Raw genomic sequence first — 24,966 nt, forward strand, 5'->3', positions numbered from 1 at the left:
ATTTTCTGTTAGCCTAATCCTTGAGTGGGTCCCCAGTATTTAGAGGAAGTCCTCCAAGCAGAGCTTTCCCCAGACTCAATGCATACTATTAGCCTGGATTTCTAGATTTTTCTAGTTTCTGCCTTTCTTTCAGACAAACCTTTGTGCCATTTTAGCTGGAACACCCCTCTTAATCCTTAAGCCATTCCATGTGTTTAGTTTTTTCTATTTGTGGTAATGTACCTGTTTTATTCTATAAACTTAGAACTCTGTAAATACCTTTGAATCATCTGTTTTAGGATAAAATGCCCTTTATTGGCAAATGTCATTGGGACCGTGTAAAGGAAGATGGAAACCCACAGAAACCTAAAAAGATTCATAATAGGAAGGATGGATCTGTCAGGAAAAAGCTTCCTTCATACCTTTTGCTAAAGCACAATTCTTCATGCATGTACCAATACCACATGAATGCAGGTGTCCTGGAGGGCCGAGGACGGTGTGTCATCTCCTGGAGTTACAGATATAGTGACTACTGCATGTGGGTGCTGGGAACTGAACTGGAGTCCTCTGGGAGATTAGGAAGTGAACTTAAAATGTAATAGTTAGTTAAAAGCATATGTAGACTTTATTAACATACAGTGGATATCAGGTAGAACCAGAATCTTATTTACAACTAAATTCTACTTACTGTCATATAAATGAAATGCATTTGGGTGTGTTTTAGCCAATAGATTAATAATTTTCCCCATTTTAACATGATACAACATGTATATATTTTATATATTTTCACATGTTTGTTAAATATACTTAAACACTTCTAAACAATAGTTCTGGTTGAGTTAGAAAAGAATCCACCCCCACAACCTCCCACCTAGCAAACTGCTCCCTTCAGCAGTACTTGTCTTCTAGTCGTTCACCTTGGTTAAAAAAACAAACCAAGTGATTATGGCTCAGGTGGTGCTGTCGTCATCATCATTTAAAGGAACTTGGTCACATTATTTACTACATAGAATTCATATGAAATGTGGATGTGCACCAAGAAGTTACGTACACGGTATACTAACGTTGGAAGTTCACTCACCAGCTGCCCAAGTCCCTGGTGCCTGAAGCCAAGATTTCAAACTTAGGCTATGGCTCATTAGGCAAGTGCTCTCATACTAACATACTGTTTCGTACTCTCTTGAACCAGCAGGAAAGTTTCATGGAGTAAAACCAGCATCGACTTGTTGAGGGTTTTCTTCTGAGTTTCCGACAGAAGTTTCCACCACCCATCTCATTTTGAGGCAGGAGTTGAAGGAGCTGTGGGGCTGAACTCACACCTTGGACACATCCTGACATCACGCAGACCTTCCTAATGAGATCAGCCCTGATGTCTGGGACAGAAAGGAACACGTGCAGGCATTATGAAATACATGATATCAGAACAGTTAGGAGATTGCAGGGATTTCTAAACACTGTTTACAAATGGGCTCTGTTTACTAGTTTGGTAAGTATATTGGAAGTCCAGTGACTAGCACAGCCACTTTTGATGCAATCCCAGACAGAGCACTACATAGCTGGTTTCCAAAGTCCTTTAAGACTAGAGTATACAACACTACACATTAAGTACCTGGAACTCATGATTGGATATAAAATTAAACAACTTACTTGAAATCTAGATGTTCAATGAGCACATATCCATCTGTAGAAACAAAACTCACTTTACTAACCTGAGAGTTCTAGAGAAAATTCTTGACTATAAGGAAAAAATTTCAACATGAACTCACATTTGCCTTTGGAATTGCGACATATCACTAAGTTTTGCTCAGTGGTGTCGATGACTTCCAGCTGTTCCCCAGGAGTTATTGGCAGATCAAATATTCCATTTCGTGAATTACTGGAACATGCTACAGCTCTGTTAATGACCATGATTTCTTTACCATACTGAAATGAGAAATTACTAGTAAGGGCATGTTTACATGGTTATTATAACAGAATTAATTTAGGGTATAATATAGTAACCTCAAAATATAGGATGCTAGATACGTGGAAATAATAAATGATGGGAATATTACAGTGGGACTCCCTTAAAATAACATTTGTCTGATGTGATTACATCTTGAAGCTGTTTTCACATCCACAAATACATATTAGAACGAAGTCCTAGTGAGTTAGAATATACCACCTTGGTATGCTGTAACAATAACAAAGGTACCTCCCGACTCAGGAGAGGAAACATTTAACAAAACTGTAGAGCTTTCTGTTTCTGCATGATGCTCCACCCTCACTTTTGTAGAGTACATGTACTTTAAAATGCCAGTAGTTGAGTATAAGGAGGACAGATCCCTCTCCGTGTCTGGTGAAAGACAAGCATTTGAGATGGAGCAGCCTCCGACTGGAAATTCGGTTCCTAAACCTACAGGATATTTTCTTCCAGACGAACTAGTCTCTACAAGTGATTCACCTGGTCATGCACTGACCGGGAAAACAAACCTAGGAGAGGTAGTTTAGGTCATAGATGTCCACTTCGGCAGATTACAATGGAATGCCTCCACTCCAGTTTCCTCCTCCACTGGCTAAGAGTGCTCCTGCTACCCCCGGAAACCCTTGGTTGTGTTTACTAGGAATCCCCAGTGGTTTTTTCAAATACAGCTCTGATGTAGGTCACCTAATTACAAAGTTCTGAAAACTCTGTTGCTTTTAGGATGAGACCCACATATTTTTAGCTTGCTACTATAGGTCCTTGGCACACTGTCATCCTTGTCCCTTTGTCTCTGTCCTCCGTGAGACTTTGTAAATGCATCATACTTCCACCTCTCCAGGCCTTTACCCATGCATTCATTTTTTTTCTATTTGAAATATTCATCTGCCAACGACCTCTCAGACCTTTGTGACAGCCATGAACACCTTACTGTTGCCAGTGTACTAAGCATTTCTATTGTAGAATTTAGCAAACACACTGGCTTTTTTTTTTTTTTTGAAAAAAGGAAAGGCTTCACCAGTGAAAGTACACACTATTTTTTCATTTGAGCTGGATTGAAATGGCATATTTTTTTCCTAAAGGTAACTAGAAGCCCAGCTCGGGTAATTAAGGATAGACTTAAATTGCATACAGAGATGGGATTTCTGTCCCATGTTGAGATAGTCAAGAGAGAAAATGCTAGATGGATTATAGGGTCTTTCAACCAGAGGTTGCTATACTGTTGGTTTTGATCTAATCAAATAATAATACCACCTTTGAGCCAAGCAGATGATAGCAGTGGTTAAGGGTTTATGTAAAGTCCTATTTAGTTCACTTTCAGAACAGTTTGGGATATGTATGAAGCCTGAGGTAGTGGCTCTGCTGAGCACATGAATGTGAAGACAGAGATGATAGCGGTCTCCGAGGAGCTTGGAGTGCTGTGTAATGAACTGCACAGAAGTTGGTCCTTAGGGAAGCAGAAGAGCAATCCCTTTAATCAGAAGGTTTGATCAAGTCTTTCTGGAATGAGATGATGCCTCAATTGGAAGCTGGAGAAAGTGGAGGGGGCGTTTTAGATATGGAGTAGACCAAGTCAGTGCCTGGAGGAAGGAGTGGTAAGGTGAGGTAGGAATGCCAGCTCTCTTAGAAACAAAACTATGAGCAGTTTGTTGGTAAAGCAGAAAGAGCAGAGGCAGAATGTGAGGACAGGAAACAAAGACTAGCTGTGGTCCTGACTTGAGGGAGCTACCAAGAAACATTTCTGGTAGAGCTCTGGCTTACAGTGTGCCTCCTCTTTATAGAATTTGTCTCATTTCATCTGCTGTTTAGCGCGTGGATGGTGATAAAAATGTTTCCTGAATGCAGAAGTTCTCACTGTGGCAAACTTTGAAATCAGAAAGGACCACTTCAACTTGGGAGCCGTGGAAAATGCCCCATAGACTCTTAATGAAAGCCATGAATTTGAGATGTTGCTATAGTATTCCTTGAATACGACATGTCCCACACACTGGGAACTGAAATATGAAAGGCTCTCCTTCTAAACAATGCTGTACAAATAAGCTGAGGAAGTGAGGTTTGAATAGAACACTGTAGAAAGTTTATCAGATGGACTAGTAATACACAAAGGCATGCCAGTATAGGAATGTATCAGACTTATAAAAAAGATCATGTCTTTTATCTCAGAGTGGCCGAGACACTGCAAACTAGTGGAGCCTTCAGAAGTGGAAGGTTTAATTGTCAGTGGCATTCATTTTCTGCTAATTTTTATGTTCAGAAGAGAACGTACCTGAAATCTTTCTCTGAAGAGTTTTTCTTCTTTTTCCATTCTATTCTTTTCTAATTTTTGCTTCTTAGTTCTGAAAAAATGTCTGGGAGAAAAACTGTCAAGAAATAACATGGGTAGAGGTAAGTGTAGCACGACAAACATCCTACATTTGTGAGTCTGTGAACTCACCCTGTTTCAGGATAAACTCAGGTCCAAGTTTGTATATGTATAATTCTACATAGATGTGGGACTGCGTAAGGGTGTCCTGGATCATGGTGGACCAGGTGTCTAGAACCCCGAGACTCTGTAGATTCTGGGCGAGATTCTACATGAGAACCGGCAGGAGTTCGACGCCCCCCAGAACCCAGGATCCTGAAAAAGTGGTCACAGTCTCCATAGAATTACTACATAGGTCAGGCTATAGGCCTCAGGCCCTAGGGATTTACATACTAATGAAGGCCAGAGGGCAGAGCAAATTAAACATACCTCCCCCAGATCCTCCCCCAACCCTCCCCCTTTCTCCCTCCCTATATAACTCGGGACTGCCCTGAGCTTTTGGGGGTACGCCTAGATCCATCTATTATCCGCCATGACAATAAACCTTTTTGGAACCAAGGACTTCCTCGTGTTACTGGGGCCTGCCGCCGCCAAGGCCCTCAGGCCGCTGGAACCATAGAACTTCTTCCCTAATGTGGGACCCGCCACACGGCAGAAGCCTCTCCGGGGCTTGCGCAGCTGTGGCGGCCTTCTTAAATTTTCCCCACACATATATCTATGCCTATACACACACATCTATCTGTACACATCCCTCTACTAGAGCAGATTGTCATAACTTCTGAAGAAGGTAATATCAACTATGTTTCTGTTTAATACATACATATGTATTTTTTCCCAGTGCTGAAGATCAAACCTAGAGCTTCATATATACCAAGTGAGCATCCTACTACTGAGCTTTCTCTCTAAGAATATTTTTATAGCAAGCAAGCACGGAATAAAATCACCTTGATATAAAGAGAATGGTTGAGTGCAGGAGGAGCAACAGAATAAGAGAAATAATATGGTTTATAGAGTAGTAGGTGCATTATTTATTTTTCTTTTTCTGTTGCAGTGAGAAAACACCATGACTAAGGCATCTTATAGAGAGGAAGTGTTAATTTGGGTTTACAGTTCCTGGGGAGATTAGAGTCCATTATGGCATGCACAGTAACTGGAACAGCAAACACTAAGCAGAGAACTGGAAATAACCAGAGTCTTTAAACTCTCAAAGGCCACTCCCCAAGTATCATATGTCCTTCAGCAAGGCCACATCTCCTAAATGTACCCAAACAGTGCCACCAACTGGAACCAAGTATTCATATGCCTGAGACTATGGGGGCATTTACCATAAAACAGCACAAGAAGGTAACTGGTTTTGACAACATTTAACTGTAAATTTTTTATGCTTTCAATGTAAAGAAACAAGAGCTGGGGTGATGGACTATACTTGGGCCAAAATAAGCCTTTCTGTCTTAAGTTGGTTTGGGGAATATTTTATTATAGCAACAGGAAATGTAAGGAATACATGGACAGAATTAAGAACATACAGCAAGATGCAACAAACATAGGTAAGACTTTAAGCAAATAAAATGGACAGACATACAGCAGAAGCTGACTGGAGAGCCCTCCCTTATCCTGTCTCCTGCTTTACAAATGGAGTTTGGTTCTACTCAGCAGTTTCATACATGGACAGACAGGGTACTATCACCCAAGTCCTGTCAGTTTTAGTGAGAAGTGTCTCCTATATTGGAGTATGTCTTTCCAAGATTCTAGTTACACCTACATTCATTGCAGATTACTGTGGAAGCATATGGCATAATTTAGTAACCTGAGACCCTACTTGGTGCCATCAGCTACAATGCACTTGACAGCTTGAGACTGTTACCATACATATACATCTCTGGACAAATCTGCATCATACAGCATATACATCCTACTATGAATGACTATCAAACTGAGATTGTACTCAGTTATACTTTGCTTGCATATGTCCTGCTACAGAAATGGAAAGGAAGATCTGGCCTGAACTGGCTTTGGGTACATGTGCGATGAAGATAACCATGTCCGTATGTAAACTTTCAGGGAGAAGCCCTTATTTATTATTTTATACTCATCCCATAACTGGGCACACACATGAGTAAAATCAGATGCATTGTGGGACAGACATGCACAGGAAATACATGATTATATTGCCCAATCTAAGAAAATCACTCAAACTGCACACCTGTGAGCAACTGCATCCCACTGTTGGATTTCATACAAAGAAGCCTCAAACAACATCCTGAGGCCTGAGGTCTGCTGCTCTCTTACAGTGTATTCTGACCTATTCTAGTTCCTTGCTTTGAATAAATTTCCCTCAATACTTTGCAGCATATGTTGGTTTTTATTTCTTTGAATAAGAAATATTCAAATATTCTTGAATATTTCCAAGAACCTGGAAATATCTCTCTTAGACTCTGACCACTGGTAACAATACTATTCTCCATGTCCATTCTTGTAAAAGAAATCCATCTGCATACCATTAGAGAGATAACTTTCTAAATTAATCATGCCACTCTGAGATAACACCCTTCAGGGTATTGAACTACCTATATCAAATGCTGGTTCTATTAGAATCATACATGTTCCCTCCACATACAGTGTCTATTTAGGCTATCCATGCCTTTGTATTTGAATATTCAACCAAATTTTGTAATTACTGGTAAAATAAGCTGTCAGTTAACTAATATGGAAAACACTTTACTTATTGGTAGAATAGTTGTTCCAGAAACCATTATAAGTGGATCCAAGAAATTGATCCATTGCTCTTCAGAAACAATGATAGCCTCATCATTGTATTTTCAAATTGAGAATAATATTAAGTCAGTTTAAGAAACAAGTACTATAAAATTGTTTTCCCAAAAGACAGATGTGTATTGATGACAGATAACGCTGTGCCAGAAAAGGATTCAGAAACCTTCCTGACATTGCACTTGGATTTCTCTTCAGCTATGCTATGCAAACAAGTGTGATGTTTAAGATAAAAAACAAAAATCAACTTTTTTTTGGATACCTCTTTCCAAATTGGTAAAAATAAGCTTAAGGGAAGGGCTGCCTTTGCCACTCTGAGTTTAAATTTGCTACAGACAAATGTGACTTCTCTTGGGATACCCTAAGAAAACCATAGGTTTCCTGATGCAAACAAACCACTGACTATTTACTAAGGATTTCCCCAAGAAGTTTGTCAAAGAAAGTCCCCCAGATCCTGCATCTGGCAAGAGGAGCACATAGGTAAGTATGCATTAGAGAACATGCTCTCCCTGAGCAGCCAGTGCAGTCTAAGCACATGAGTACAAGTTATCTTCTGAGCTGATGAAGCGTTCTGATTACATTCTAAGTTTAGTCATAACTAAACTTACATTTTAACAAAGTCAGTTCTGGTTGATATTCTATTTAAGCTCTCTCCTTCTGGAGGGATGCTTCTATGGTCTAAAAGAGAAGAAAACTGTAGATCCTTCGTTGTTTGCTAGGGGCTACCTCCCATGCTTTCTTATTCCTCATTGATGGAGAGTAGGGAGCAGGTTGGGGATGGCTGTTAGGAACTGTGTATTTATATTTTGTCTCTTTTATCTCCTCTCACTTGTACTGTGAGGCAAGTGCTGCTAGTTCTCAGTTGCAGGTGAAGAACCTGGAAATCAAAGTTAAGGGCTTGCCTAAGGTCCCACGGCTGACAAGAGCTGTAGAAATTGTAGTAGTGGAGTTGTAAGTGCATTTGTGTTCTTACCTTTTGGATCCATGGCTGCTTTTCCCCCACTTTCTTCCTTTTGGTGTCAAAAACTTAGTCTTCCAAGTTTTTACTTTATCTTCATCTCTGAGGAGAAAATGTTTTGATTATGTACATTAAGATTCAACTAGTAAACGTTTACAAAACTCTCAGTGTTTTCTAGGACAATGGCCAAAGTAGTTTAAACATCATCTAGAAATTGATACTATTCAGCTCCATAGTTATAGTAAGGCCGTACAATGAACATTCTAATAGCTCTACTGGTGTGACTTGATTTACAAAAATGTCTAGGCCACACTGGCCCACAGGACAAAACCTGTTGACTTCTCAGTGGCCCAAATTTGACCTCATCAGAAACAAAATTAACCAGCTTGTAATCATACCTATCCTTTCTGAGCCTCAGGGTTTTGTTTGTTTGTTTTGTTTTTGTTTTTTTCCCATAAAATGTGAATCCTACTAGTAAACTTCCAATTTACTAATAGCTAAGGATGCACCTCACCCTGGTAGGAATGGAGAACATCACCAACCGTGAATGCTTATGAATGTGCAAATTAGCATAACCATATAAAAGTAAGTATGGAGGTTTTTGAAGAATTCAAAATTAGCACATGACCCAGATCTAGCACTCTTGGGCATATGCTCAAAGGATTCCCTGTCTACTACAGTTATATTTGCACATCCATATTCATTTCCCCAGTAGTCACAATAACAAGGAATTGAAACCAGACAGATATCTATCAACAGATGAATAGATAATCAAAATATGGCATGGGGGCTGGAGGAACAGCTAAGTAGTTAAGAGCATGTGCTGTTCTTACAAAGAACCCAGTGCAGTTCTCAGCTCACAACTTTATGTAACGTCAGCTCCAGGAGATCCAACACCTCTGGTCTCTGAGGTCACCTGCACTCATATGTACATATACCACACACAGACAGATTCACAGAATTTAAAATAATTCTTTTCTAAAATGTGGTAAATATATACAATGAAAGTTTAGGTATAAATAAAAATGAAACTTGTGAGAAAATGAATAGGTCTGGAAAGTATAATATTAAATTAGGTGACAAAACCTATGTTCTCTCTCATGTGGATCCTAGTCTGTGATGTTTACATCCATGCATATATGTAAAAGTAACTTTTATTTGTCAGATATAATTGTCTCAGAGGCTTACTGCTGAATAAGCTCACCCTTTCTAGTCCTTTCTGAACTCTGGCTGGCTGGTTCAACTCAGCTGTTACGGCTCAAAACTCCTTTCCAAACTAACTGATTCAAACTGGCTTCTCTTGGCTTCTCCTGAATTGTTCTGCTGGGAAAATATACCTTTGAATTCTACAAACTGAACTGCACTAACTGTATGAACTGAACAGAACTGAATGGAACTGCATGAACTCAATTGAACTTAATGCATTCAACTGAACTACACCCAACTACACTCAACTGAACTCCACTGCATTGCCTGAACTCAATTTACCACCACTCATTGAACTGCCCTCTACCCCTGACTTACTCTGCATTGTTCTTAAGTAGCTTCCCTTTCCTGTCTGTTAATGTGAGAGTTGGTTGTATCATATCTAACGCATTATGTCAAATCTTACTCTGATTCATCACTTTGTCTGCCCTCAATTAGATGTCACTTTCAAACATGACTGCTTCCTTCTACAAACTAACTTTACTTCCTCTATTAGGGATTAAAGACGTGTAGTAAGGACTTATCTGTATTCCAGCCAGATCATACTGTAAGCCAGGGCATGTCTGCATTCTAGCTGGATCATATCTTTGGATATGATTCCTTGCCAGAGCAGCCATGTTGCTGGATTAAAATTACACTACATGTATAGATAAGTCCAACAGTCTAGAAAGGAAACAAAGAAGATAAAGAAACACTGAAGAAGGAGTGGGGCAAAAGACACATATAACATGAAATCAGGAAAGAATGGAGGGGGCTACAGAGGAGGATGAAGGAGCAGAGAGGAAGAAGGTTATAAGAGGGGGTGGGGACATAGAGGGTGGAAGATGTAGGTAGAGAGAGAATCTACTAAAACACACTTTAATAGAAAATGCTGTAAATGCAATAATGGTATCAAATACTTTGTATGCTAGTTTTTAAAATAATAAAATAGGAGTTCGATAGATGGCTCAGTGATTTAAGAACCATCCAGTTATGTATAGTGTTGACAAGCCTAAATACTTAAGTAACTCTCCACTAGGAAACCTTCAAACACAACAATACGTATGTTAGAAACTTTACATTTTCATAGATGCTATGTTTTGATTCCCTTTAGATATGCAGTCCTAGGGACTGAACTCTGGTCTTGGCACATGCAAGGCAAGCACTCTACCACTTAATTATATTTCAAATCTCAAATTATGTGGCCCAGGTTAAGTCTTAAACTTGCTACTCCCTGGCTTCACCTTCCATAGAAGCCAGGACTACAGGCCTCTGCCAAGCCCACCTTGTCTTAAGATTCTGGTCACAGGGTACTTCAGGATATGAAGGTTTCAGCCCTTCCAGTCACTGAAGCTGGGGATCTCACCCGCCTCTCTTTTCTCATCATCTGTTATCTTTGAAGCCTAGAAGGCAGCTCTAGAAACTTTCTTTTCTAATGGCCTCATGTTCACTCATTTTAGCTCCCAGAAGGTGGAACTCTGACCTCGTCCCAATGAATCTGCTACACGCTCTGCACAATACCAGGCACAGAACAGGGTTTGGAATGAGCTTGTGCACAAAATTTAAAGGGAGCTACAACATGAGAGTAGGTACAGGCTGGGCAGACACCCTCTCCCATGTTTATTTTCTTTATTAAAACAATATGTCTAAGTCTTCTACGTTTTTGGAAGCAGTAGAAAGGAAGAACAAATAAGAAAACACAGCATCAGCCGGGCAGTGGTTCACACCTTTAATCCCAGCACGTGGGAGGCAGAGGCAGGCAGATTTCTGAGTTTGAGGCCAGCCTGGTCTACAGAGTGAGTTCCAGGACAGCTAGGACTATACAGAGAAACCCTGTCTCAAAAAAACAAAAGAAAAAGAAAAAGAAAAAGAAAAAGAAAAAGAAAAAAAGAAAGCCCTGCAGCCTTTTCCATAATGCCATAAGGATGGAGGCAACCACAGAAGAGAAGCGAGAACCTGGAAACACCTTCAGTGCTGGGACACTTGATTTGACAAAATGGCTGGAGAAAATGAGACATGTATCTGTATAGAAGAAAACAACTGGCTGTCACTTGTTCAAATAACACTCAATTCACGCAATACTTGAGTGCCCTGGTAGTCTAGGGGTTAGGACTCAACGCTCTCAGCACTGAGGCCTTGATTTGATTCCCAGTCAGGGAAGAAACCCTTTTGTGAAAACAAACAAACAAACGAACAAACAGAAACAAATAAACAAAACTTCAGTTGAAGTGGACCTAAGGATTGAGTTTAAAAGGCAAAGCTGCAACTTTTAGAAGAGAATATAGGAGAATGTTTGAATGAGCTAGGAGAAAGTTCTTTAAAAGATATAGAAAGCAATAATAAAAAGTGATAATTTAAAGATACATTAAGGATTTGAATTTCTATTCTTTGTAAGACTAGAAAGAAAGTTGAGAAAGTCAGCCAATAGGTGGGGAAGATGTAGTGATTTATATGAGAGAGGAAAAAAGTTGTGTCCAAAATGAATTGTTTTAAAACCTAAGGCTAAGAAAGATACTGGCCACACCACAGAAAAGCAGTCAAATGATATGACCAGTATAGGAAGGAGCAAGACCTGAGAGTGTGTAACTGCACTGAAGCCTGTTAGTGATGCAAATTACTACGACGTGATACTCTTTACAGACACCAATGTGACAAAAATGACTTCTGTCTCTTCTGTGTGTTAATATGAGACCAGGGTGAACTCTTGTGTGCTGGGATGGCATTTGTGAATTTGTACTCCATGTTTGGTCTGTATTTCCTCTTCTAAGTACACACAGGATAACAGGAATCAATATCTGTGGAAGTACTGATCACAAATGCAAAATCACTCAGGAACTAAATACCTACCAACAACAGAAAACTCTGACCTTACCATATAGTTTTTGATATTTTGGTTATAAATATTTGGGGATAGCTGAGAAAACACTAAAAAAATATACAGGAGGGAAGACTGGGGGATCACATCTCTATTTCAAGCTACTTGGTAATCTAAGGCAGGATTCCAAACTCAAAGCCAGCTTGGGCAACTTAGCAAAGCCTTGAATAAAATGAAATACATAAAATGAAAGGACACAGGCAGTGTGCAGTGCCTGCCTAGAGAGGGCAGTGTGCAGTGCCTGCCTAGAGGAGGCAGTGCCCAGTGCTTGCCTAGAGGGGGCAGTGTGTAGTGCCTGCCTGGCATACAGGAGGCCTCAAAAAGATCCTCAGTCCTGCAAAAAGGACAAACAAAGGATGTTTGACAGGATAATAGAACTGTTATAAGACATCTGAACAGTTGATTCTTAAGGCATGGGTGGGAGAAGAAACCTCACATGCAAAGCTTAAGACAAGCCAAGAAAAGGAATGGGAACTGTTCCACGGAAACACTGGAGAACAGGACACTTTTCCCCTGTAAGGATGGCATGACCAGAATTTTAAAACACTGTAGAAAAATTCAGTTATGGTATGATCTTAAGAATATCTCTTGGTTTAACAAAGGCTTAGTAGCTTAACCAAGACAGTATGAGTCCTGGCACAGTGAACAGGGACAGGTGACTGAAAATGAGAGGCCCCCATCACCAGCTGCTCGGTGGAGATTGAACAGAAGACAACCAACAACTGGGAGGGGCACCGAGTCTGATGATGGTTTCCTTTCTACAGATAATAGTGACAGTGATTTAGTCCTTGAAAATTGTTCTATCAAACAGCCTTGCTATCTGGCATTTTTCAGATACACAAAAGATTACTATTTGAATGTGTTGAAATTTTCGAGACTCAAAGATAAGAAACACAGACTCCGAAGCTCCAATGCCTGTGTCTTGGTACCACTGTTCTGCCACCAGTGAGACAATAGTCATTGTTTTTTCTTCAGAACAGAGGGAATAGCACCTTTGTCCAGTCTGTCAACCATCTGCCTCTCTGACTGTATTTAACAAAGCATCAGGTGGTGATCGTTGCCCCCAGGGATGACCAGTACCGTAAACTGACTTACTTTGATTCTTTCTCACGTGTCTCCACATCATCATAGATGATACCATCTTGAGACGTAGGTCCTAAGGCACAGACAGGATCAAAAAAAAAATTAGCTATGCATCATACACCTCTAGCTTTCCAAATTATTCACAATGACCTAATTACCCAAATGTATCCTCAAGCCTTTTAACTGATTACATAGACAGGCTGGAGCAAAATGAGTCTCTTTGGGGAAGAAACTCAGCTGAGGGAATAAAAAGCAGTGAGCTCGCTCAGCGTCTGAGCTGCATATGCATTTACATCAATTTGGTTTTGTCGAATTGTAAGTTGTCCCATATTCCTGGAACTGAAGAATGATTTATTTTGCTGCAACACTGATGGGACTTTTCTTAATACCCAGTGGAATGGAAATGGGAATGTATTCGCTGGTCTCCACCTACCACACACATGCACACACGTGCACACACACATACACAATTGTTTCCTTACTTCACACCAATGGTTTGAAATAAATGTTTCTTTAGAATGCTATTGTATTACATTGACTCTGAGTTAGCATATAATGATAGTTACCTCTAGCTTGTAATGTTCATTCTACTGTTCAATATAGACTTCTATGATTTTTAAATGATTCACTATTTGGGACATTTTGATATGTTCACAATTCATTTTCCAGTATTCATAATTACTCTTAGCTTTACTAATTTCCCTCAGTGCCTTTAAGGTTTGGGTGGGGTTATAGAGTCAACAGCCCTTATTTTAAGTGCTTTGGGACAGAAAGTTTTGGATATCATATCTTTTTAGATTTTAGATATTTGCATATATACAGTGGGAAATATACAGATTGTATCTCAGAAACAGAAGTTAAATACAAACTTGAAATTAGTTAATATTTCATAGACATTTGCTACATATATCCTAATGGTAACTTCATACAATATTTTACTGTGCCTGCCATGTGACACACCTGTCACCTGGAGTCCGATGTAGAAATTTTCAATTCTGTCAGCAATAAAAAACTTTCAGATTTTAGTGCAATTTTGGTTTGTGGTTTTGAGGAGTAGAGGTAATCCATCTGTAAGATGAATTCCTATTCCAAGTTGCCTTTTGAGTTTTTTATGACAATATTTGAGAGAGCTGCAATTTTATCAGGTCTATATATAACCTTTGTTATTTAATTTGGCAGCTTATAATTCTGAAATGTATGTTTGAATCACCGAGTTACAGTTGTTAATGAAAGTAACTATATTTATAGGGCCCATGAACAAAAACCATGAACAAAATCACACAGATCCTGTTTATTGGCAAATTCCATGTACTGGATATGTATTGAAAGCATCCTATGTGTCAGGCACTGTGATAACTTATACAACTGGTGACCCATTTTTAATCAGCTAGTGTGTGGACTGCATCATGTTCATACTCAATTTATCATGTCGTAATCTGGCTAGCAAATCTATCAGAGCTGTGCAGATCAATGCAGAATGTCTAAACTTCATAGTCAGAGACACTTGGGTACAAATCCCAATCACAGAGTATGGATGTGGGTCCTAGAAGCCTCCTAAAAAGAGAATAACATCTATTTATGGAAACGCCAGAAAAAGGTTTCTCATCTCTCCAAAGCAGGAAGTACTGCTGGTTGAGATATCTTCTTTCATTCTGATGGGTTAATTTTTCATTGGGAAATCAGTGTTCTCCCTTGTCCCTTAATATACCAATCCTGAAGACAGCAATACTGGTGGACAACGGCAAGCAAATGACACTTACCTAAGTCAGGCAGTGACATAGAAAATCCATTGCTAATGAGGAAAAGACAAAAAAAGGTCAAGGAAAAAAGTCATGCTCATGAGCAGACATATCTCAGATGTCATCCTGATGGCAGGTGCCTGGCCCAGATGCCATCCTGATGGCAGGTGCCTGCCTGGTCCAGATGCCATCCTGATGGCAGGTATCTGGTCCAGATGGTATTTCTAGGCAAGGCTGTCAAGAGAGACTCTTGCAGCTCTGTTTTGATTGTCCCTACCCCATTCCAAATGAGCTCATCCATCCCTGTGGACTGCCAGTAACTCACTTCCTACCTACCTAACCACCCAGGCTGCCTTGCGGCCTAGACCTGCATCCATAGAATCCACAACTGTCTGTTAGTCTTCTAAGAGACAGTCAGATATACTAAATGACTATAAGGAATGAAAAAGAACAGTGTACAGATAAATCCATAGGGACTCTGCATATACTGTATCCTTTCTGTGTTTCTTAAGCCAAAGGAAGACTTGCACAGAGAAACCCCAGTCAGGTGGAAATGTAAGATGGCAACCTGCCAATTGGGAGAGAACATGCAGTATAGTTAGATTTGCTTCTTGTCTCTAAGAAGGTCACATGGAAAAAGATGTGTGATAGGAAAAGGAAAAGGGAGGGGGAGGGAGGGAGAGAGACAGAGACAGAGACAGAGAGAGACAGACAGATAAACAGACCTGTGCCTTTGTAGCCTTTAATTTCAAGTCAATACTACAGGTGTTTTTGTATTAGCCATGAGTCAGGCTCTTATGCTGGATGAGTAAGATGTGGATACAGTTTCTGTCCTGAAGGGAGATAGAAAATAAAGTAACAGAGTGCCCTCTGCCGGATGGGAACTACAGTACCCACACTCGTACTGCAAGATCTAGCTCCAGCAGACCACAGAGCTTAAAATCACAGAACTGCAAGATTTTATAACTGGGAAGCACTTGAGAGGAGAATAGTTTCATACTATCTGAATGCAGTTGATTACTTGGCAAATTGCCCTCACAAAGTGAAGATCTAGACCTGCCTATCGCTATCGATGTTGAGGAGAGAAATGTCTCCAGAGGCTGCACAGTCCCCCTTCCACTGCGTCCATGAGGGAACCAAGTCCTGTAAGCACAAATGGAAGAAACTCTTCTCTCTGTCACTGCTGGAACCTTCCCAAAGACTAATAGTGGAGGTTACATGAAGAGAGGGGAGGGGAAGGTTCTAAGTCCGAGATCTTGAGATACGCAGACCATCCATTTGGGTAACCTATGTCCACATCTGGTTGCTTTCAAGAGAGACAAAGTGAATATGGACAGATACACAGGTAAGACCACTAGAAGATTGTGTGGCCAAGAGAACTTGAAGCCGTGTAACCACTAACATTAAGTTCAGTGCTAATAATGACACAAGGTGTCGAAGATGACAATATGTTTCCCATTCTGGATCTTGCTTGCCTATTCTGGTCATTTTTTTCTCCTCACTAGTTTCTTAGGGTATCATGAAATTGGGGCCTTTATAGGTAGGCTCTGATTCTCTCGTCACTGGTGCTGAGAATTGGATGGCAAACAGCATCCTATGTGTCTGTGAGGCCAGTGTTGCTAATGGCGTCCAGGGAGAAAGGCTAAAGGGGGCAGTTTACCTGACAATTTCTTTTGACTTGGTTTTCTTCATTCCGAACACACCATTTTCTTTCCTGAAGATCTGCTGCAATCTTCTCAGTGCTGCCATCCCAGCTACTCTGAGAGGAAACATGGAGTGTTTGGGAGAGTACTAGAAGTGGGAGACAGCGCTGTTGGATTATCAAGGACCAGAAATTTCAGCCTCACTTCCAAAGCAAGAAAGCACAAGGAAATGCCTCAGCAGCTAGGAGTGAAGTTTGCTGGGATACGAAGAAGCGTATCTGAGGCAACCGCGAGTAGAGTAGTTACAGTGTGTACAAACACTCATCTACTACAAATGGTGTGCATGTTTGTAGAGATTAGGAAGCAAAATCTTGCTTTCCCAGGGAAAAAATAACCTAGGGAAATGCTCCCTCTAAATGGTACTAGAGACGAATCTGAGGAATTACTGGCTCCTGAAATTGCCATCACTGATTTAACATACTCTTCAGTAACTGAGTACAGCTGTGGTGACACGCTCATGGGCCATCTGATGATGAAATTCTTCCAAGTATCCTTTTGGTTTAGGGGGATGGAGACGAAAGGGAGTTCACCCACATAACCGGCCAGGATCACTGCACCCTTTGTCTCCAGACTCATCACTGTTGAACATACTGTTTTCTTTTCCTTGCTGTTTATAATTAAACCTGACCAATGCTGCTCATTTGAATAAACATTGTTTGTAACACCAGTGGGTAAATCCCAGAGTTTGTCTAACTCACAAAGACAAGGGCTCAGTTAAACTTATTGCTTTGTTCCTGGGACACCAACTCTAAAGTCGAGGCAAAGTCTATCATTATTTACTTTCCCTCTCAACAACTTACCACGTAATATAAAAGTTCTCTACTCTAGAAAATGGACATTTTGCTCAAAGGAGAAAGCAATGAATCTTCACTATTATGACATGTGATTGTACATAGTAATGAATATGCTGACAATTGACAGTGTGGTATTTCAGCTTATCATCCCTCTGTGTAATCTTCCCTCAACAATGGTGGTGGGGCCAGGTCGTAAATCCTGGCTTACTAGATAAACAGGAAACACCTTCAGCCTACAATCCAAGAAAAACACTCACTCTGGTTTGGGGTCATTATTCTTTGCTTTGTAGATATCTTCATACATTTCTTCATTATTTTCTTCTGGAATTAAAACACACACAAAAATGAATGAATACTTATGAGTTGCCAAATACTTTCAACTTTATTTAGTTAAGTGGTTTTGTTGAAATTATGCAAGTTTCCCTAAGTATGTGGTAAAAAATTTATAAATTTATATAAAGGCTTTTACAAATGAGAAGAATTATCATCGGCTTTTGCCTCTGATTCCATGTGGGATCTGGTTCAGCCAAAGAAAGCTATTTCTTAACAGATCCCTTTACTCTCCCTCCTTCCCATGGTTAATGAGGAGCAGCAAGCTAAGTGCTGGGAAAGAAAGGACACCCATGTATGGTGAAGAATGGTTTCCTTTGCACCAATGTAACACATACGCTTAATACACATAGATGGATGCTGAGTACAGCCCGGCAAAGGAAACAGTATTGGATTCAAGGAATAAGTGTTAAAGTTTCAAACTTGACTGGAACACAGTGTGCATGCAGAGTTCTTCAGCTTCTTTGTACCTCTGTTCTCTCATTAAAGGTATTGGATTTAATGTTCTCTGAGGTTGTTTCTACATGTCTAATTTCTGGATTCTAAGGTGGGAGCCTGGAATAGTATTTGATTAGCCTCTGTGTGTGTGTGTGTGTGTGTGTGTGTGTGTGTGTGTTATATTATATTATAGGTAAAGAGTGTCTCATTCTTTAGCCCAGGTTATCCTAGAACTCCTTGAGTAAGTCTAAGCAGGAAATGGGAAAGAATATAGGAGAAAAGGGGAGAAAAGAGGGATGGGTAATCAAAACTATGGATATTTTCTAAAATGATATGAAAACCTGCTATTTTATGTTATTAGAAAATACTGGGGCTGGAGAGATGGGTCAGTGGTTAAGAGCACTGACTGCACTTCCAGAGGTCCTGAGTTCAATTCCCAGCAACCACATGGTGGCTCACAACCATCTGTAATGAGATCTGATGCCCTCTTCTGGTGTGTCTGAAGACAGCTACAGTGTATTCAGAAATAATAGATAAATAAATCTTTAAAAAAAAAAAGAAAATACTCCCTAAAAACAAGGTTGGAATGGAGGTATCCTCTGTAGTGGTTTTAGAATAGTACCAGAAGCTCATATATTTGAATACTTAGTCACCAAGGAGTGGACCTGTTTGGGAAGGAGGCGTAGCCTGTTGGAGGAGGTGTGTCACTTGGAGTGGACTTTGAGATTTCAAAATGTCATAACAGTCTCACCCCCCTCCCCAGTTGCTGTCTTTGTCTCAGTTTCTCTCTCTCGTTCTTCACTCTCCCTTCCCCTCTCTCCTTCTCTCCCTTCTTCCCTTCCTCCCTCCTCCTCTCCCTCTTCCTACTGCCTTGGGATCCAGGATGTAAAGCTACAGCTTCAGTGCCATGCCTCTTTGCTTCTTGCCATGATGATCAAGGACTAATTCTTTAAAACTGTAAGCAGGTACCCAATTAAATGCTTTCTTTTATGGGAGGTGCCTTGGCCGTGGTGTCTCTTCAAAGCAATAGAATAGTAACTAAGACATCCTGTATGGGTGGGCAATGTTTTCCCCCAAAGCCATAGGTTGTTAAACAAAAGTATCAGTGCCAGATATGAAACACCTCCCCACAACTTGTAGGTCAGGGGGACCTCAGAGTTCCCAGTACGGTACAAGGTCAGAGTTCCCAGTACGGTACAAGGTACTTTCATTGTTTTTGGTTGCCCAATGGAAATTGATGGTAAGACTCTATTCCCGAAGACACCACACGTTTGGTCTTGACAGAGAAAGCAAGCAAAAGCTGAGAGATACTTTCCCATCACTGCCTAGCTTTGTGGTGCCAGAAGGTGCTCTGTAGCCTGCCGGTGGGGAAAAGTCATCAATAGCGTTCTCCAGCTGTGACTCCTGGAAGCTACAATGTGGCCCGCCAGGGCTGACACCCTCCAGTTTAATAGTGGCATCACGGGTATGGTGGTAATTTACCACTTTCTGATTGGTTTTGATGCCTACTTCTCAAGAAAAAACTCATGCCTGGTTCTTTAAGCCTGGTAAAGAGCAGACACATAGGGGCTGGGGAGGGGGTCATAAACCCTGGGAGAAAATGCTGTTATTTTTTTTAAAAAAATATTATTTTATGTGTATTTTTCCTTCATATATTACTGCATACTACATGTGTGCCTTGTACCCATGAAGGCCAGAAGAGGGCACAAGATAGCCTGGAATTAGAGTTACAGATGGTTGTGAGCTGCCAGATGGGTGTTAGGAATTAAACTTGGGTTCTCTGGAAGAGCAACATGTTCTCTTAACCACTGAGCCACCCCATCTCCAGCCCTACTAGTTGCTGCTGCTGCTGCTGTTGTTACTGCTATGTGACCATGTTCTCAAACTGCTGCCTAGACACTTGAGCTTAGCTCTGCAGATTAGACCGGCACTCAGCCGTCATCAGAGAAACATCTTCTAGGAATAGGTAGCTCATAGCATAAAGCCCCATAACTGGCCAAAGCACCAAAATTTAGTGGTAGTGGAGGGCTTGGCTTTAAATAAGACAGCTGGGTCACTACCTACAAGGCTTGGGGAACACTGTGGATAAGAGTACTAAAATACTGTCTGTAAGAGAAGTGCTCCCCAAAGACATCTTCTGGATGTGACACAGCCATTGCACAAATAACTACAGCTATGGTTATCGACATACATCTGCATAAGATTGGACCCATGGTATCTCATCAAGGACAGGGGCCCTACAGGACACCCACTTCTCTGATGGACTACTAGCCAGCTTTTCAGGGAGGGTGTGTTGTTTCCTTCAGTGGCATAGCCACTGATAAACTGACAAGTAATCTCCCACCTATGCTTTGTCAAGAAACCTAAATCCAGTGGTTCACACACAAAAAGAAGGCATGAAAGTGGAACGGGCTTGAAGGTGAGAAAAATTTCAGTGGGGGAGGAAGGAGGATAAAAGAGCATGAAAACAACTAAAATTCTTCATGGAAATGTGCGAAAGGGTGAAGAATAAAAATGAAATAAAGGTAATAAGGACCACTTAAGGTATCCCAGGAAGGCCAGTGTCACCTTAATTGGGGGTGGGCATCTGCAAACACATTTTGATTGGCATTTGCAGAAGCAGAGAAAAGTCAGCGCTGAAGCCTCTGGAAGGGAAAACTGAATATAGTGTGGCGTACAGATGGAGTACAGATGGAGTTGCACGGACACTAGGGAGAGGACTAGGCTATTCAAAGCCATTAGGCCATGCTGATATTGCTATTAAAACCACTGGGAAGCTGGGGCTACATACTTTGATTGTAGAGGACTCAAGTCTGGTTCCCACACACATATCAATTTGCTAATAACATGCCTGGAAACTCCAGCTTCAGAGAACCTTTCAGGTAGCCAGCTTCAGGTAGCCTTTCCAGGTACCTGTACACAGAGGCGCATAATCCCAGCCCCACATACAAATAATTAAAATCTATTAATTTTAGGAAGCCCTGATGATATTTTAAATAAAAATGCACATCACTTATCAGACTTGTGCTATGAACACACCCCAGTGAGAGCCATTTCATGTGAAATTGCCTTCAGCCACAAGAATACTATTCCTTCCTTTAAGCACATGCCTCGGGAACTCGGGCTCTTAGTTTACAATCTCGTCATCCAGTTTCTAATCACTGAAAATATGGCCAAATAAAAGGCTGTGGTCACTTCTCGGCCTCAGGAGCACTCTCTGCCTTTCCAACCAGCACTTACCGCTGTCTGAGGTGAACGAGCTGGAGAAGTCCCATTTTCGTCTGTGGAGAAAGATATAAAGATCATCAGCCTACTGCACCTCCACAGTCTCATCGAAGCCATCCTCCTGGAAGGGCAGAATATACTTACATGTCTTCTCTGGAGCACTCCACATCATCATAAGTCTTCTCTGAAGAGGAGCTTGACCTAATGGTGCTTGGACTTGGAGTTTCTTTCGTCACCTCCAAAGCCTCCACATATCCACCTGTAAGGGAAATAGGGAAACCCCAGGGACAGTTGTCATTGGCTATTAGGGACACATCTGCACGCATCCTTGACAATGGAGCAACAGCAGGAAAAGGCAGAATAAAGGTGATGAAGCTGGATTGCCACCTTGCTATGTGTTGATTTGAGCAAGAGATGCCCCCCAAGGGTCATGTGTGTTCTGTCCTCGAAAGAGAGATACTGTTTTGTTAGGTTCTGAAATTTCAGTAGGTGGAGCCTGGTTAGAGGAATTGGGTCAGTAAGGGGCATTTAAAGGCTATCCCGTGTCCCTTCTTTCCTCTCTGCTTCCTGTCTACCATGACCTACTTCCTTCACATGCTTCCACGCTAAGGTGCTCTGTCCTACTACGGATCGAAAAGTAGCAGAGCCAAGGGCTGTGGAGTAAAACCTGTAAACTCTGAGTCAAACCCAGCCTCTCTTCTGTTGTCTGTTTAGTCACTGTGCAGTGAAATTGACAGCATGGTCTACACGGTCTCAGAGAAGCCACTTGTTGAGCCTGCTGCAACTGCTGGAAGCTAGGGTAATAAGAACAGCCCAGCTGTGTGACTGTGCAAGGTTCCAGTGTATACGTACAATGAGTGCTGATTCCCTGGCAAACCAAAGCTCTTGCCCAGTGAAATGCCTCTTCTGACCTTCTGTGTTGAAGTCCTTCAGCCCTGGAGATTTTTCTCTACCATCAAAATGGCGTCTTTTGGTTGATTTTTCTTCTTTAAAGATTCTTAAGTAAGCTAATTGGACACATGTCAATGTGTATGGTTAAAGATAGAATTAACCACAGGTAACACGCCAATCTGAAAAGTGTAGAGATTGTTTTCACAGGTAACCTGCCTGATAAATGCAGGGATTTCTCAGCTGTAAACTTGTAAAACAGCCGTAAGTCTCACCTCCTCCTCGTCAGTTGCTGTAGCTTCATATTTAGGCTGTGGGTGATTCAGAGCTACTTTCATTTCAGACATGAACTACTTATCATAAGAAGTGTATCTAAAAATATGCAATAAGTGAAGTGACTTGTATCTATTAATTAAATGAACCAAATGAGAAGATTTTATCCTGCTGCAAGAAGTATGTGACCCCCAAACTGTTTCAAAGAGTGTCAGTTCCCAGAGGAAGAAGCCTTGCTGTTTCAGAAGAAGTTATCAGAATAGTTCCAGCAAAGATAAAGATGCTAAGCACATAGTCAGGTGCTTTTTCTTTCTTTTTAAAAAGTGTACTTATTCTACTTTATGGATATGAGTGTTTTGCCTGCATGTATGTGGGTATATCACATGTGTACCAGGTGCCTTCAGGGGCCAGAAGAGGGTGTTGGATTCCATACACTTGGACTTATGGATGACTGTGAACTACCATGTGGATTCTGGGAACCAAACCTAGATCCTCTGAAATATCAAATGTTCTTACTCCTGAGCTGTCTCTCCAACGCTCTTTTTGCCTTTCTTAATTTTTCTCATTGAGTTATGAAAAGCATCATGGAATCACCTTAGAAATAAAATTCGCAGATGTATATCTTCAACGAACACATCAGTCAGTTCCAGAGCCACCACAATCCTTCATGTTACTTCTATTTGGTTGTCCTGGGGATACTGGGTTTCAAACCAGTCTCATGATTTCTTTTAAGAACTTGCTAACTGCAGACACATTCAAGTTCTACCATCCATGACCTCCTTTTCTTTTGCTTCTTTAAACAATTTTCCATTTCACATAAGAATATCTCATTGTTTATATATTGTCTGCCATATTTGATCAGAAGGTAACCCCTATGGGGACAGGGATTCTTTATTAATCTACATTAATTGTACAAAGAATGTACGTCACTGTGGCATGTTCAGTTTATACACTCTGATCTTATTTACCTCACCTATCTTCTTGCTTTACCTACTATCCCTCCACACGGACCCTTTTGTCTTTCTTGTATCTTTCCGCATGAGAGAGAAAACATGATTAAATCATTCTGAGCCTGTCTTTCTCAGTCCCTCTCCAGTTCCCTCCATTTTCATACAAATGCTAATTTCATTCTTCTATGTGTTAGTCTGTATGCATGTGTGGAGGCCAGCAGTCAAATTTGAGTGTTGTGTTTTGAGACAGGCTTTCTCACTGGCCTGGAACCCACTGAGCGGGCTGGTGAGGCCCAGGGATCTTGCCTGCTTTTGTCTCTGCAGGGCTGGAATTATAAAGCACATCACCATGCCTACTATAGTTTCTGTTTGCTTATTCAGATATAGGTTATAACACCCAAACTCATGCGTCAAAGCAAGATATTTATTAGTGCAGCCACCTCCCTATCCCTCAGCCCCCCAATTCTTCATAACACATACACTCTCTTCCCCTCTCTTCTTCCCTCCTCTCTCTGTTTCATTTTCTTTAGCCATTCATCAGTTGACGGTGACTCTGTAACTTGCCTGTTTTAAGCAGTGCTCTGATAAACAAGGGTGTGCTGACTTAGACCCCCTCCCCCCATCTGCATACAGCCATCCCTGGGATAGCTGTGTCATGTGACTGTTCCATTTTAGTTTCTTGAAGGTTTTTGTCATATCACTTTCCTTAGCAGCTGCCCTAATTCGCACTCCACCGGCAGTGGTTAAGGCCCCTCTTCCAACATTCTCTCTAGAGCTTGCTTTGCTTAGTTGCAGTGGCCATTCTGATTGGGTAAGATGTGATCTCAGCATAGTTTTGATCTACATTTCTTTAATGGTTTGAGGATGTTGAATGTTTTTCCATGTAATATTTTTGTATGTCTTTTGAGCAGACCCTGTTGCGTTCATGTGCCATTTATTGATTGAATTATTTGACTTTTCATTGCTGAATTTGAAATCTTATTCATTCTCAATATTGATAGTCCATTAGAGCTGGCAACGATTTCCCCTCGTTCTGTAGCCGTCTGTGTGCTTGGCTGTTTTCTTTGCTGCTGGAAGCTTTTACATTCGCACAGTCTCATTCATTTGTTGCTGCAGTTATTTTATATAACTAGTTGCTTACATTCATATTTTTAAGGTTTTCCCCAGGTGTCTTTCTCATGACTTCCTGGGTTTTAGTTGTTACACTAAGGTCTTTGATCCATTTTGAAATGATTTTTGTACAGTATGAAAGATAGGATCTTCAGTCCTATGTGCATGAAGAACAGATTCTTTTTCTGTTTTTTTTTTTAACTGCTAAATCCCCACACCTAGAGTATGGGACCCATAAAGGGCACTCAAATATTTGAATTTTGAACAATTCCAGTGCATTTTCAAAGCAGTAATTTTAACATGCTCAGCTTTTACTGATATTGAAATGTTTGTATCCTACTATATTATAACATATTTTAAAATTTTTTCTCTACTTTTTAAATCTTTCTCTTTCTTGATTAACCA

General features: G+C 40.8%; 1 protein-coding gene across 3 annotated transcripts in view; it reads right to left on the reverse strand.

Annotated features, from left to right (window-relative positions):
- Positions 1-578: 578 nt before the first annotated feature.
- Fyb2 (FYN binding protein 2) overlaps positions 579-24,966 on the reverse strand; it is a 106,721-nt gene continuing 82,333 nt past the window's right edge. For 2 of the 3 annotated variants that reach the window (XM_028786406.1, XM_028786386.1), the window contains exons 10-20: positions 21,485-21,599; positions 21,356-21,396; positions 17,605-17,668; positions 16,511-16,609; positions 14,872-14,903; positions 13,124-13,184; positions 7,984-8,070; positions 4,206-4,299; positions 1,746-1,902; positions 1,627-1,660; positions 579-1,352 (exon numbers count right to left, since the gene is read on the reverse strand). In XM_028786406.1, coding sequence (XP_028642239.1) covers positions 1,340-1,352; positions 1,627-1,660; positions 1,746-1,902; positions 4,206-4,299; positions 7,984-8,070; positions 13,124-13,184; positions 14,872-14,903; positions 16,511-16,609; positions 17,605-17,668; positions 21,356-21,396; positions 21,485-21,599 — 797 coding nt within the window. In that variant the 3' untranslated portion in view covers positions 579-1,339. The remainder of the gene's footprint in view (positions 1,353-1,626; positions 1,661-1,745; positions 1,903-4,205; positions 4,300-7,983; positions 8,071-13,123; positions 13,185-14,871; positions 14,904-16,510; positions 16,610-17,604; positions 17,669-21,355; positions 21,397-21,484; positions 21,600-24,966) is intronic. The other variant, XM_028786396.1, reaches the window with a different exon arrangement.

This window comes from Grammomys surdaster, unplaced genomic scaffold (genome assembly GCF_004785775.1).
Source record: "Grammomys surdaster isolate TR1022 unplaced genomic scaffold, NIH_TR_1.0 100, whole genome shotgun sequence".
Classification (NCBI taxonomy): domain Eukaryota; kingdom Metazoa; phylum Chordata; class Mammalia; order Rodentia; family Muridae; genus Grammomys; species Grammomys surdaster.